General features: G+C 45.1%; 2 protein-coding genes across 3 annotated transcripts in view; one reads left to right on the top strand and one right to left on the bottom strand.

The window, feature by feature from the left end:
• The window catches only part of LOC135196551 (uncharacterized), a 233,842-nt gene that overhangs the window by 120,292 nt on the left and 97,405 nt on the right, over window positions 1-16,145 (top strand). The gene's annotated exons all lie outside the window — the stretch shown is intronic.
• LOC135196977 (leucine-rich repeat-containing protein 28-like) overlaps window positions 1-16,145 on the bottom strand; it is a 138,563-nt gene that overhangs the window by 120,725 nt on the left and 1,693 nt on the right. For both annotated transcript variants that reach the window (XM_064223853.1, XM_064223854.1), the window contains exons 2-3: window positions 13,112-13,165; window positions 12,720-12,863 (exon numbers count right to left, since the gene is read on the bottom strand). In XM_064223853.1, the coding sequence (XP_064079923.1) occupies window positions 12,720-12,863; window positions 13,112-13,162 (195 nt within the window). In that variant the 5' untranslated portion in view covers window positions 13,163-13,165. The remainder of the gene's footprint in view (window positions 1-12,719; window positions 12,864-13,111; window positions 13,166-16,145) is intronic.

The raw sequence follows: 16,145 nt of genomic DNA, 5'->3' as shown, positions 1-16,145 counted from the left end.
AGAAAGAACTGTTCGAGCGAAGGGAAAGGGTTCCCAGAAGGCTCAGCCATTCCCTCGCTGAAGTGCGCTCTTTCCCTAGAAAGTTCGATACTGTGGCACAGCCTTTCTTTATTCTCTCTTGAGATGGAAAAACTCGAAAAACCCCGAGAATCCATCTGAATCCCCAGATAAACCACGTTCTGGCTGGGGATCATCTGAGACTTCTCGAGGTTCACGATCAATCCCAAAGATTTTGTCAATTCCAGTGTGTTGACAGGTCCTCCAAACACTGCTTTTGAGACCTGGCTCTGATGAGCCAGTCGTCCAGGTACAGGGAGACGTTTGTATCCCTTTCAAATGTAAGTGTCTTGCTACATTCTTCATCACGTCTGTGAAGACTTGAGGAGCCGTGGACAGGCCGAAACACAGGGCCCTGAACTGATAGACTCTTTCCTTCGAACATAAATCGAAGGTACTTCCTCGACGAATGGTGGATCGGGATGTGGAAGTATGCGTCCTGAAGGTCTAGGGACGCCATCCAATCCCCTTGCCGCAGTGCGCAAGGACTGAAGCAGACGTTTCCATGCTGAACTTCTGTTGTTCGACGAATTTGTTCAGCGCACATACGTCAGTACCGGTCTCCATCCCCCCGAGGCTTTTGCTACAAGAAACAAGCGATTGTAAAACCCCGGGAGCTGCAATCCAGCACTAGCTCTATTGCTCTTTTGTCCCACATCTGTTCCACCAATTTGACGAAGAGTATCCATCAGAACAGGGTCCCTGTATCTGGCGGACAATTCCCTCGGTGATGTTGTTAAGGGAGGAATGTCCTTGAATGGAATGCGATACCCCTTCTTGATAATCGACATCGTCCAAGGATTCGCTCCTATGTCTTCCCAGGCTTTCGCAAACGAATGTAACCTGGCTCCTACGGGTGTCTGGAGGACCGAACCGTTCTCACTTCCCTTTCTTAAAGGGACGGAAGGAAGACCTGCCCCTCTTTTCGGTTGACTTCCTTCTGGCGATCGATCTAGTTGGAAGACCTCCTCGAAAGGGCTGCTGCTGAGCTGGTCGCGTCACTTTCTTTTCCTCACTAGCCACAGGCCTATTCTTCCTTGAGGATTGTCTAAGGAGATCCTGGGTGGCCTTTTCAGTGAGAGAATGCGCGATATCCTTCACCAACTGCGAGGGAAAAAGGTGTTCAGAGAGAGGCGCAAACAATAAGGCGGCTCTCTGCGAAGGAGAGACGGCCTTCGTGAGGCAAAGCACTGAACCGCCCTCTTCTTTAACACTCCTGCACCAAAGAGGGAGCATACTTCAGCGATCCATCCTGCACGCCTTGTCAATGCAGGCGAGGATGCTATTTAGGGTTTCTGGGTCGAGTTGTTCCTTTTCCTGCGATTTCTTGGCCAGAACCCCAAGGGACCAATCTAAAAAGTTAAACACTTCTAAAGTGTGAAACAGCCCCTTGAGGAGGTGGTCCGTTTCCGAAGCCCCCAGTTACCTTCGCTGCATTCAAAGCGTGCCTTCTCGACGAATCCACCAAACTCGAGAAGTCTGATTCAGCTGAAACGGACAGAGACAATCCCATATTCTCTCCCGTTTCGTACCAAATGCCTCTCCTCCCTGTAAGTTTAGCGGGAGGCATACAAAAGACCGTTCTTCCTAATTCCTTCTTCTTCTTGAACCACGAGTCAAGAGATTGAAGAGCCCTCCTCATAGAAATAGCAGGCTTCATTTTAAGGAAGGAGGAAGACTTGTGTGTTTTCGTGCTCGAAAACAGAGAGCGTGAGAAGGAGGAGCAGCCTGGTGTCAAAGAGTCTCCATATTCCTCCAATAGCAGGGACGAAAGAATTTTATAATTAGAAGATCCTTCCTTCATTTCGTCCTCCGAGGCATCTTCTGGTTCATAGGCTCGGAAGGAGAAGCTTCCCTTCTTTCTTCTGACTCCTCTCTTACTCTCTTACGAGTGTCATGGTTCTTCATACGAGGAATGCGCCTGGTGTACAGCAGGAGTATCTCGCCTGGAGGAGTAACGTGTTTTGGAATACTCCTGGCGCCTGGCAGGCGCAGAGCGCCTCGAATACTCCTGGCTTCTAGTAGGCGCATCTGTTCAGAATACTCCTGGCGCGCGGGAGGCGCCTGGTGCGCGGGGGAGGCGCCTGGCGCGCAGGAGGCGCCTGGCGCGCGGGAGGCGCCTGGCGCGCGGGAGGCGCCTGGCGCGCGGGAGGCGCCTGGCGCGCGGGAGGCGCCTGGCGCCTGGGAGGAGTATAAGCTTCGGAATACTCCTGGCGCCTGGGAGGAGTATTAAGTCCAGAGTACTCCTGGCGCCTGGGAGGAGTATAAGCTTCGGAATACTCCTGGCGCCTGGGAGGAGTATTAAGTTCAGAATACTCCTGGCGCCTGGGAGGAGTATCTAGGTCCGATGACTCCTGGCGCCTGGTAGGCGCCTTAGAATGCGCCTGATGTTTAGTAGGAGTATGATCCCGGTAGGCGCTTTCCGTCTCACAAGCACTCTACTGCTAAACAGGATCTTCCTCTTCCGCTAAACTCTTGGCGCTTGATTGAAGATCTTGAATGTTGCACTGGCTCTTCGCGCCTACTCGGAGCCTGGCTCCTGGTTGGCGCCTTACTCTTGACAGGAGTAACTTCCTTTCTTACTTCACTCCTGTCTAACGCACTGCTCCCCCCAGAGATGGCCGCCTGAGCGACAACTCCCCTGAAGGGTGCGTCGTGCCCGACAGGGAGATCGTATTTAGATCTTTTAATAGGAAGCCTATCATCCTCTTCCTAGTAGGCTCCTTATAAAGAGTTCCTACTAACGAGGCTAATTGCTCCTGCATATTCATTAGTATTCTCCTGGTTGAGGAGTCTTTCGAATCAGGAGAGGGAGATCTGGAAGGCGCTCTAAGATCCCTTCCAGACCCATAGTCTAAATGTATCCTCGCCTTCTTTATTACCGAAGGCGCTCCTTCTTCAGAGAAGCGCTCGGTGACTCGAATTGAGTTCATGCTCTTTCATATTTCTCTTCAACGACGGAAAGTTTCGACTCCTTCCCAATCCTCTTCTCGGAGAAGGCGAACTAGATGAAGAAAAGCACTCGCGAAGGACGCTTTCATAGCGGTCCTTGGCATTATTTGATATGCTCGATTCTGCCGAAGGGACGCCTGATCGTGTTGGGGATTCTCCACAACCCCCGTACGGCTTTCGACATTCCTTTCTCCTCCGGGCCAGGGAGCTTTGGAAGAGGTCTAGGCCTGGGAGCGTCGCAGAGACGACCAGACGCCCCCTCCACTACACTGGGGACACTAACATCACTAGCGAAACCACATTCACTTTCCTTACCTTCCAATGCTGCGGACTTTTTCTTGCATTTTCTGAAGGGAAGCTCTAAGTTCCGCTATTTCCGAAGCAGAACTAGAGGGATTAGCAATTTGTGAACGGGCTGAAACAGAATTGTCATGATTATCAGCGGAAGAAGGTACAGAACTAGATAGTAAATCATGAGAAGCGACATTTTGGCGGGTTTTTACAAGCCGCCCTTCTCACTCTATCTCTCTCTAACTTCTTCAAGTAAGAAGTTAGATTCTTCCACTCTTGTGCACTCAATTTCTCACACTCGTCACACGTTATCAATCGAGCATTCAGCCATTCTACATCCACTACAAGTAGAGTGAGGATCTACCGAAGCTTTCGAATCCTCACCTTACAGCCCTCTTCACACACACTCTGAAACTAACACTAGAGTCAGACATATTCAAGAATTCCAAAAACCAAGTCCAAAAAAAAACAGTCCACGATAGCGAATGCCAAACAACGATCCAAGTACGTCACCAAATATCACGAGAGATGATCAAAAGCTTGCGAAAAACGAATTCTAGTCAGGAGGAAGTAACAACAATGTTGATACCGCCGGCGACAGAGAGAATCTGATTAGAAAACGGGAATAGTTCCTAGTCCTGCCACCCAGAGCAGGGCGGTAGATCACCTGACCTACCTGTAGCGAGTGCCGCGAAATTTGAAATTCTGTCGGGAACGACGGAGTCTATAGCTATGTATATATCTGACAGGTAGTTGAATGTATGAAATTAGGGTTTTGAGAATTCCTGAGGAAGCGAACACAGTCCTCATTTGTACTGACTGAGATAGTTTTGGGATTGGGGATCCGTCGAGGTCGGAGACCCAATTCCAGAAGCAGAGGATACCAGTTGCTCTTGGGCCAGTTCGGGGCTACTAGAGCTACTTGTCCCTTGAATGTCCTGAGTTTGTTCAGGACTTTCAATAGAAGATTCACTGGAGGAAAGATGTATATCTTCTCCCACTGATTCCAATCTATGGACATGGCATCTATGGCATAGGCCAGAGGGTCCAGGTTGGGGGCCACATAGCAAGGGAGCTTGTGGTTCGCTTGAGATGCATATAGATCTACTTGGAGACCCGGAACACTCCGGCGTATCCACTGGAATGAGTTCTTGTCCAGGGACCACTCTGATTCTAGAGGAACTGATCGAGACAGAGCGTCCGCTATCACGTTCCTTACTCCCGCTAAATGGGTGGAGGATAGATGCCATTTGTACTTGGTTGCTAGAGAGAAAATGGCTATCATGACATGGTTCACATGTTTTGATTTGGATCCTCCCCTGTTGATGGAGTGCACTACTACTGCGCTGTCCAAGACCAGCTTTAATATGAGAGTTCTTTGCTGGTAGAAGCCTCTTCAGAGTGAGAAAATACTGCCATGGCTTCCAATACATTTATGTGAAGCTGGCGGAACTGAGATGACCACGTTCCTTGACCTTCTTGAACTGGGAATATCCTCCCCCCCCGCTTAGAGAGGCGTCTGTGTGGATAACCAACGCCGGAGGGGGAAACTGAAGAGGAACTGATTTGGACAGGTTCTGCGGAGACGATTGCGAAGAATCTGCGGGATTACTGACAACTTGTCTCGAGATTTGACATTTGCTCTTGAGCACCAAACTCGATTTATGTCTTTCAGTTTCGCTTTTAACAGAACATCTGTTACTGACGCAAACTGGAGTGAACCTAGGATCCTTTCCTGGTTTCTCCTTGACGCTCGTTTGCACTTGAGGAATTGCCTTACTGACTTGGCTATTTCTTTCCTATTGACCAATGGAATGGAGGTCAAGTCCCATTGAATGCCGAGCCATTGAAAACGAGACTCCGGCGTGAGTCTGGACTTTGTCCTGTTTATTTGGAACCCTAGATGTTCCAGAAATTGGATTACTTTGTCTGTGGCTCTGAGGCATTCCTCAACGGTTGTCACCCAAATCAGCCAATCGTCGAGGTACGCTACTACCATTATCCCTTGTGATCTCAGTTGTTGTACTACTGCTTCCGCTATTTCGTGAATACCCTGGGGGCTACATTCGCCCGAAGGGCATCACTTTGAAAGAGAATGCCTGGTCTCCCAACCTGAAGCCTAGGTATGGGCGGAAGTGTCTCGCGACTGGGATATGATAGTATGCGTCTGTAAGATCGATAGAGGTGGTGACGGCCCCACGGGGAAGTCAGGTCCGCACCTGCGAGATAGTCAGCATTTTGAACTTGTCGCAACGAATGAATAAGTTTAGACGGGACAAGTCTAAGATTATTCTTCTTTTTGATGAGCCTTTCTATGGCACGTTGAATAAGCGTCCTTGAAACTTTAAATGCTTGGCTCTTGACACTACCCCTTTCTGAAGGAGCTCTTTCGCATAATCTGTCATTTCCTTTGTTGGTAATTGAAGGAATGATTTGGATGGAGGGGGACCTTTGATCCAACTCCATCCCAGCCCTTTGGACACAATGCTCTGTGCCCAATTGCTGAACCCCCACCTGTGACGGAAGAGGAACAGCCTCCCTCCTACCTGAGAGATCTCACTGTTGTTGTGCAGGGCGTGCTCCGCGCCCTCCACGGAAGTGTTTCCCCCTGTTGGTTGCCCTTCCGCCGCCCCTCTGACGAAAGGCACCCCTAGCCCTGCTTCCCCTTGCAAACCTATTAATGGCTTGAAAGGCTTGGCTTTCAAATACAGGGTTGAAAGCCGGGGAAACCGCGTAGGAGGTCGAGGGCTGGCTTTGTGGAGTCAACAGGAGGATGGGCTGGTTTTGACCCTTCGCAGCTGCCGGTTGCACGGGTTGAGAGACCGGAACTGCCTGAACAAAATGTTGCTGCTGCTGCTTTTGGAAGGACGGGAAATTCTTGGTCTTTTTCAGCTTCTTGGCGCCAGCAGGAGGATTCTCAGGTTTCCTCTTACTGAAAAGACCCCAGCAAGCCCTAGGGCTTTGGTTAAGCCTGGTCGCCTCATGCTGCACTTCATTTACAGCTGATTCTGGGAAGAGGTCAGCCCCCCCAGATGGTAGAAGAAAGCAGCTTGTTCGGCTCATGCCGAATTGTAGCTTCCTGCAGGACATGTTTCCTGCAGTTCTGTCTCACTACCACAAATTCGTACAGGTCCGACTGTACAGTCTGTGTTTGTGACTTTGCCAGGAGCTTGAATAGAGGCTCCGAACCGTAAGTCAAGGCAGCAACCTCTGTCATCACTAAGGAATTCAAAGTTCTGCCTAACCTAGTCCTTGCCTCAAATTCGGCTTGGATAAGGTTATCCGGTAGCCTAGGAAGTCTCTCACCGAACTGATCCATGGCACAGTCCGGTTTGAGTTTTCCTACCGTGAACGTTGCTGGCAGGTCTTCCCAGAGTTCCCCAAAGGCTGGAAAGAGTGGGGACGTCGGGTCTGATTCCCTAAGCTGAGGGAGAGGTTCATCCTTCATGGCAGCTTGGATGGTGACCTTGGCTATCTTTGTTGTGAAGGGGAGTGGTGCCTCCTCCTCCGTAGCAAAGATTGTAAAAGGGCTTTTAAATGCCTGGAGTTTGGTATTGGTACAATCCCAATCTTCCAGGCATTGTACCCATTCCCTTTGAGCCTGCTCTCAACTGTACAAAACAGTTTCCTTAGGGATCTTGTCTTCCCTGTTCAGAGCTGCCTCCGTTAGCCTAGCATATCCCATGAAAGGCGGTTGTAGACCGGCGGGATGGAACTCGAAGTCCTCGATACGACGAGTTCCATAGTCCGGGATGGAGATCATACCATCCTTGAAGGGAGCAAAGGCTGCTACCCTCCAAGGATTGCTCATAGAGAAGGCGGGAAGGGTGCTGTAGTCAGGCAACGAGGCAACTCCGGCGCCTGCTACAGGGAGAACGGCTGGAGGCGCTTGGCTCAGCCCTGCCAGTCGATTCTCCTGGTCCGTCAGACGATCAGAAATATTCTGAATTGACTGGCCGGACTGAGTCAACGAGGTGGAGATCTGGGCGAACATTTGATCGAATCTGGTATTCATCAAAGATCCGACCATGTCTCCCACCTGTTGCATGACCCCTGCCGTGAAAGCAACAGGATCGAAGGGACCAACAGGACTGGCCCCGACAGGGGTCACCGGAGGAGCTCCAGCAGAAGAGGAAGGTACTGGCTCGGCAGGAGCGCGGACCTTCTCTTTAGAGGATTTACCTCTTGACCCTTTCGAATGCGAAGAAGAGGTCTTCGCTTTCTCTGCTCCGGGATGGTGAGCCGGAGACTTACGAGAAGATGAAGAAGACGACATCCTCTCCAGGGTCTTCTGGTCTCTTTGCCCCTTCACCTTGGGGACTACTGAGGCAGTAGGCGTCCTAGTAGGGATCTCTGATCCCGTGAAGCCTTGGAATGAAGTAGAGGAAGGGACAGGTGAAGAAGATCCAGAAGCGTCCAAGGGAAGCCCTTGGGCAACTAACAATCCTACCTCAACCAATAACTCACCTCCACCTACCATCATTGGCTCTACATTGAGGTCCAGCATCGCGACGTCTGCCGAGATGTCCTGGCCTCCCTCTTCCATCAGGGCCTGCTCCACCTGTTGCTGTCGCGGTGGGGTCCACATACCCAGTCGACTTACCGCCTGGGAAGATCCAGACAGCCATACTCTTGTCCAAGATATATGGCTGCCCCTTCGGCGCGTTCTTGCCGAAGCCACCTACCCAGGCTTTCAGGGTAGCCGACGCGGCATCCTTAACGGCGGCAGCCTGAAAAAGAGGGTCATTGTAATCCTTACAACAAAGCCCCGAGGACAAATCATTAACATTTGAAACTTAGAACTATAAAGCATTATAACACAAATTTATGTGATAGTATATACCAGGAAAGAAAAAACCTACGCCGGTATATACTTACTCCGTCCGAAAACTGTTCCACCAGCTCGTAGCAGATGGAGCATGCTTCGTGGTGCCATACGATCAGGTCCTTATGGCGGACGGCACAGGGAGCGTGCGAGCGACAGACCTCGTGCCCGCAGGGGTCCTGGAGGACGGCGTTGCACCCGGCCTCCTGACAGTTGGTAGCCTGTAAGTGGATAGATACATAAGTATCAACGTTATACACTATCAGGACCACTTATGATGCTCCGCTGCATGCCGGAGTAGCATAAATTTTTGGGCATAATCCTCCCCTGTAATCCGTGTGGGAGAGTCCATGGGACCTGGTAGACTGGTTGAAATCCCCGGTGTACGCCGGAGAGGAGAATTTAGATAAACCAGATACCTTTCATACACTATAGTTGAGTTTCAAGGAGAGTACGACACGCCGGAGAACGAGAGAAGATTACCCATAATTTTAAACTAAATAAAATAAATTAAATAGCTTGGAGAGTGTAGTTCCGTCGTAAAACCCCTCTGCCAACCACCGGCACGCTCAGATAGCAAGCGGGCGCTCCGTCAGCGGACGAAGGGGACTACGATACATAACGGGGAAAGCATGTAGGACCGACCGATCCCCCTTCCCCTTCAATAGCTGGCGGAGTCAGCTAAAGCTAGGAAAGAGAGAGAAGGGGGGGAAGGGGAACCACACAAAAGGAACGCCGGAGAAGGACTGATGCGGGCAGAGGGGGTGGCCAACACCCCCCCCCCCCCCCCCCCCTCGATCACACCGGAACACCCCCAAGGTTCATAGAGAACATGGACGGTCTAGCAGTACTCCCTAAAGTCCATAACTCCCGTGACCCCCCTAAAAGGGGGGAGGAGGGGAGTGGTGCTCGGATGGTTCCTATAGCGACCGTGAGCGAGCGACGACAGACGGGGCCCCCCCTCCACGAGGGAGGAGGGGAAGGGGACTGGGACCAGGGCGATCAGTGGCTCGACGCGAGTGCAGGTGGACCATGAGGTGATAATGCAACAAAACACAGCCAAGGTCGAGCTGACCACGTGAGCGAGAGTGGACCAAAAGGCGATAATGCAACAAAACTAGCCTAGGCCAAACTGATCACCCTTAACATGCAACCCCTAAAATGATAAATACATCGTAAAAAAGAGAGAAAGGGAAATCACGAGTGAGAGAGAAAGGGGACATCCAGGAAAAGTAGGCTAATTTCCCTGAAGGAAAACAAGCAAACTGCTCAGGAGCTGGCCTTAGCCGACACGTAAAACGGAGGGCAACGGCCAGGATGGCTGGACTAGAAGAGACATAATAAAAGTAATCACTCACAAGCCTAGACACCTAGACAAAGGGACATGCATGCATGAACACTAATCTAAGGCACAGGCAATGGATTTCCGAATAATACGATGTAAGATAATAAATAATTGGGAACTTGTGTATCACGTGATAGAACCCACATATAAAGGTCAAAATACACTGGATAGATACCACGGTATGGGGGACCGAAGAATCTAACCGAACATGAGGCGAGCCAGCAAGGCCGTCATGCGCAAGACCAGGTGACTATTATCGGACTTAAAAAACGGTAAAAAATAGCTCCTGGCTGACAAAAAACTAGTGTAAAACCTTTCGGGGTACTTAACTTAGCTGCGGCGATAGCTGCTAATTCCATGATGAATGGTAATCCAAAGGAAATCACACAAAAGTCACAGAAGAAAAGTGGCATGTGTTTACCCAAGTTCGCTAACGAAAAGGATGGCCACCAGAGGCGCTGCAGTCGGCGTGGTGGGTGGCATAGTAGTAGTAGTTGCTGACTCCGACTGTGTATCAGCTCTCTCAGGAGGGGGATTTTGATGAAGGAGAATTCTAAATGACAAGAGGTTCGTGGTAGTGGTCTCACTCGCCCCAGCTACATACCGACACCCTCTTTTTATTTAGGGTGAGCGAGTCAGTTATTCTGACATCCTCCTGATTTTATTTTTTCTCTGGTATAATGTTAGTATCATTTACCTAGAAATAATGAACTTAAGGATTATTTCACAAAGCGACACGAACTGAGCCCAGAAATTATAATATGTAATATGACTGTAATTACAAAATTCATATGTGATAGTATTTTAAAGAAATACACTCTTTTAAATAAGGATAAGTCTCTCTCTCTCTCTCTCTCTCCACAAGAGACGCATGTCATAGTGGTAACTTTCTCCCTCTGTTTTGGCTGAAAGTGTTAGAAGTGTAGTATGTATATAATTTTAAAGGTACTATCACAGTTTATGATAAAATAATAATTTACAGTACATACTAATTTTCAGTTAATATTAAGTTTAATGAGATTAAATAATAATAAAATCTCTCTCTCCCTCTCTCACACTTACGTATGTGTAGTATTTGTTTTGTAGTATGATAAATAAATTATTTACCTAATAACTAATTTTCAAATATTAATACGCTCAATAGAAGTAGCAATTCCCAGTCTTTTTATCCATTTTTAGAAAGGAGGGTGGGGAGTAAATGAATTTGATATACATATTGGCAGAGCAGAATTACTCTCTCTCTCTCTCTCTCTCTCTCTCTCTCTCTCTCTCTCTCTCTCTCTCTCTCTTCATTATTATTCTCTGTCTCAGAAATAATTCATAATTTCACTCTTGATGATCAGATATATGATAGTCTCTCTCTCTCTCTCTCTCTCTCTCTCTCTCTCTCTCTCTCTCTCTCTCTCTCTCTCTCTCTCTCTCTCTGTCATTGGCTGTACTATACATTTTTAATGGTAAAATGTTTAAGATTACTTCAAAATTATATTAATAATATAATTTCAAAGTTTATACAGTAATAAAATAGTAATTTAAGGCATATTTGAAGTATAAGACGTTATTTAAGGTATACATTTGATATTTGAACTTTTAAGAGGGGTTCTAAGTATTCACGGGTTTCAACTATCCATGGAGGGGTCTGGTACGTATCTCCCGCAAATATGGGGGTCCGCTGTACATGGTTGTGCGATGAATCATGTGCACAGTCATGTGATATCGAACAATGCACGTGTGAACGTATGGGAGAAGATCACACTCTGGAGGGTGAACGAAGAAAGTAGGACCTCCCAGGAGAACGAGAGAGAAACTCCTAGACTTCTTGGTCACAGGAGAAATGCGGTCTATTTTATCACGCAGGGATGAAGAAGCACTACTATGATGAGAGACCGACGACCTCACATCCACGACCGTTACTAGGAACAAGTCCCTGGGGGATGATGAAGAGGCAAAGAAGCTGTAGTCTTTGGGAAAGAATGTCTAGGAGGCACTGGAACAGCAACCTGAGAGGGAACCACCTTTGACTTCTTAAAGGGAGCCTTGTCATCCTTATGCTGAACTCGAACAGGCCAAGGGGAAGGAGAACTAGCAAGAGGACTCTGAGCAGCAGGGCAGGATGATTGGTTTTGTCATACTTATTACAATTGTTGATATATCAGTATAAATGGAATCTGTAAGTAAAATTCATTACCATTACTTTTATCTAAATACTACAGATGTATACATACAGTGGTATCCTATTTGGCTTTTGCAAATAGATACTATGAGTGTAACAGCTGGGCTAGCCAAGGTCTGTAGTTCACAAATAGTATACATTTTCAGCTTGTGTATGGTAATACAATAGAACAACTGGTAAGAAAGTTGATTTATAAAAATACATTAATGGCCATAAAACCATGGTAGGATGTGGATAAACAGAGTTAGGCTACCTACCTACTCAACTAGTTATTTACTAGAAAAAAGAAAAAGTAGAGGATGCCTTTTTTTCCTACAAGTGTATGTATGTAGTATATTTTATTACAAATAGGAAAAAACATAAGTAATTGCCTTTTGCAGAAAGTTTTCATTTTAAAGTTTGATGGTTGTTGTTTACAAGCATAGTGAGTATTTGCAGTTATGTGGTGTTGACAAGGAAGGGTATGGTATCGAGTTGTCCTTGAATATCCCTAAATTTTTTTATTTCCCGTACTATTCAGATTTCACTATATTATCAGACGGATCTTGGCTCGATTAATCCAGATAATTGATGGATTACTCTAATACAGTAAAGTATGCACATTACTCACCATCTTTATTTATTAATAGTGAAAAATTATTATGAGCTTTAAATTGGAAACAAATAAAAAAGACATTAATATTATTCTTGGTAGTCAATCTTACAACATATGCAGAATAAAAGACTTACAGAGTAACTGTGTGCAAACTTATCCAAAGTACCAAAATAGTTACCTTTGAGTTACCTTTCACAAACAGCAACTTGTCAAACAATTCTTAAAGGATTCAAAGCAAATTACAACACAATAAGATTTTCAAAAAAAAAACACTAACAACCTCCAATATATAATAATTCAGTGAGTTTGATCCACAATTTGAAATTAACATATAGAGCTTTGTGAGATTGGTAGGGAAAGGATCATGATTTGTACTCAAGTACTATTGCAGTACACTACAGTAGTATTGCTTTGAAGAGATTATATGTCAGTGCTCACTACTTGGTCCAAACAAATAACATCAAGCTAATACCATGTCACTTACTAAGGATGTTAATAAATTTCGCTTTAGATATATCTGATGGATATGAGAACATTCCCGTAGCACTCTCTGCGGCAAGACTTTCAGCCGTCGATAATTCCAGTGAAGTATAGTCTGATGGCGTACTTCCAATAATAACTCTGTCACCTAGAAATGGAGAGCTCATTCAGTTGCTGTTACAAATCTATTACATACAAAGAGGACAACTTGAAAACATACCTTAAGCTGAAATAAATCATTAAGCTCTAGAGGAAGTACAATAAAGTTACATATGGCACTTTCCTTTCAAAAAGATGGCACTTTTCCCCTCAAAAAGAAATATAAAACGTGCTTTATATGAAATTCTATTGTAGTATGATAAACATAAGTACATTTTCAGAAGATCTGTTATTTACCTGCTGTTCTGTGATTTCCTGAGATGTATCATCAAGATGAGCAATCTTCATAACCTGAAAGATGTTGAGCATGATAATCCCAAAGAAATAATCCTCATAGTCTTTCACAAAATCTATCAGTTTACAGCCTCAAACAAAAATGCTTATACAACTCAAAATTAATTAGAACATTAATACAATAAATATGTGTGACAGTGTAATGGCCTCTCCTTGTCTCTGCTGCTCATGAACAATCTTTAAGCACTTAGCAATCAACATACTCTTCATTGAGGTATGTACCATCATTCTCGTACTGGACAAAGCAATCAATGTACAGTACTTTTATTATGAACACAAAAGGGTTTAAAGGACACTGAAAGACCTGTAGCTTGTTCATTATGTACTAAGCCCAGTTTTTACAGCCATGCCACTGATATTGTTACTTAAATGCTGCCAAATAAATTTCACAACCATTCTTTCCTTCAAGTAGGCTTTCTATATGATTAGGCTAATCAAAATATAAATAAAATGTTAAAACTTAATTAAACAGGTGATGACTGCAATATCATTTTCCCTTAAGGAGGGTGAAGTGCAAGTTCATGCCCTAGTCAAATTTTTATGCAAAAGTAGTGTATGTATAGTTACTTTCTATATTGTTTTCTCCATCAATATCAAGATCTTTTGTCTAACAAAATAACTACACAATATTTGAACATATTTTCAGACACACATTTTTTCCTTGATTGTGTTCCTAGGAGATATGATAGTTGTCTTTTGTAAAGACTGAAAACAACAAATATTCAAATAAAATTATATAGTGTTACTAATAATTTCCTTTAATATCCCTCTCCCCCTCGAAATGAGACCACCTTGATGTGGTGAGGGGGCTCTTGTATCCTTGGAATTTGTTCCTGAGATTGAGTCCAAGAGCCTCATTTAATATCATGCTATATCTGTTTTGGACTACTTTTTTGGAATTTTCCACTTTTTGTAAAATTTATTGGACCTGACAAATAGGAAAAGATATCATACTGTAGTTGAGATTGGGTTCATAGCTGAAGCTAAATAGTGGGAACAGTGGTAGGGTCATCAATTACGTACTCGATAATTTTCAGACTTGAGAGGTATCAGATTGATAGTTCAAGGGCGGAACTAATATTTAGAGGCTGGACCATGCATTCCAGGGGTGTCTGGTTCTAGGGATAGGCCTCTCGGCATTCTATCTAGTTTGCCCATAACATGATTAGGATGGGGATGATTGTATTCTAGTAATACTCTCAGTCCTAGCAAGCAGGTTTGGCTTACACTTGAGCCACTCTAATCATGTTGTGCCATCCCCTGTGGGGTGGGGTAGGGTAGGGGGCAGACATTTGGGAGTCAGTTCTTACTTGTGCCATTGGTGAAGGAATAATCTCTATGAAAGGCTTATGATGTCTTTGTAAGGTTTTCAGGTTTATTTACTTTTCTTTATATATTATATTTTTAAATTGCTTTTTTTTGTTGACTGATGGTTGATAGACGGATGTGATGAGTGATGACATACTTTGAAATGATAGATATCATCATTTTGACTCCTATGGAAACAAGCGGGATCTTAAAATAATAGATTCAGCGTTAGCTCCCACGGAGACAAATCGAGCTCTGGAAATGTTGACGCATCCCCTGGGGTGGTGCGATTTGGCAAGGTTGCTGCCTAAACAGAGACAGATCACATCTTAGGTCTGTGAATGAGTGAAAGCAAGGATCTAGTTTTGGGTAGATTTTATGGGTGTGATAATGAGCTGTATATGACGTCATCTATCTGTCCAGTGCAATGAACTTTTGACGAATCAATGACATCATATTAAGGGGAATGTCTTGTGAGAAACTTCGTGCTTGTGTACGTACGAGCTGTTCCCCTACATAATGGGAATATTTTGGTTTATTTGCAATTTATTCATGTGGGGTCCCTTTTCTTTCTTTGTTTTAACAGACATTTCTAGCAACTTCAGTGGGAACTTATTTGATAGTTCCATGGTAATGGTGTGGGGAGACTGACTTTTGATTATCTATCTTATGACTGATGTCTAATTATTGTAGAGAAAGGGGTGGACGGGTTTGGTCCGATCCCCAGGGTTATTTTAGTTTTCTGTTTTAATTACAGTGGTGCATTATTTGTATTTTGAATTTTAACTTATTCAACATTTGTTTCTTTGAGAATTTGATTTATTTAGTTAATCCTTTTACTCTTAAAAAAAAAGTATTTTGGTAATTCAGGAGTATGATTTAGCTACCTGAGTTAGTTGGATGGGACGAGAGAGAGAGAGAGAGAGAGAGAGAGAGTGTCTTACTGCTCTAAGGTCATGGCTACCAACAGACCTCAAAGAGGTAAATTTTATATCCCTCATTCTCACTGAGGAGAGTATTATCAGATTTTGGTGGCAGTGCCTCACTCTGGTTCACATTACCAAAAATATGGTCCTGAAAGGGTAAGTCAATGTCCCTTTAGGCCTTTAAATAGTGGTGGCAGCGGCATTAACAGTGGTGGCAGTGAATAAAAGACTGTTTTGAATTATGTTTCTGGTGAGACTAGTTGTGTAAATGAGTTAGGATTTCAAATACTAGGTGACGTGATAGGAATTAGGGAGACATTGTTCTGGTACTGAGTAGAAGTGTTTAATTAGGGTCAGCATTTATGTCTGCTGTGAAGATGCCTTCAAGGATTTGCTAGTCAGTTGGGTTTTGTAGGTGCGGGGTGTTAACATAGTGATTGGGGTCACGCAAGTATCATCAGATAGTGCATACATGAATGCCATCATGTATTTGCAAATTGGCAGTGTCAGTATCCCGTTCTTTCGAAAGTTGTTATGTCTATGGTTAGCAACGCATTAGTACCTAACTCAGTCGCGTCAAGACTTTGGGGCAAACGCCAATTGCCCTGTACCCACCTTAGGATTAAGACGTCTCTGTAATAAAGCATCAACAAGGGAATAGTACCTGCCTCTTACTTACCCTGTCCACAGAGTATCCTATACACATGAATATCATATATGGTGTTGGTTGCTTGACTATGTTT

Source organism: Macrobrachium nipponense, chromosome 18, assembly GCF_015104395.2.
Source record: "Macrobrachium nipponense isolate FS-2020 chromosome 18, ASM1510439v2, whole genome shotgun sequence".
In the NCBI taxonomy this organism is placed as follows: domain Eukaryota; kingdom Metazoa; phylum Arthropoda; class Malacostraca; order Decapoda; family Palaemonidae; genus Macrobrachium; species Macrobrachium nipponense.
This window is presented reverse-complemented; position numbering and strand designations above follow the sequence as displayed.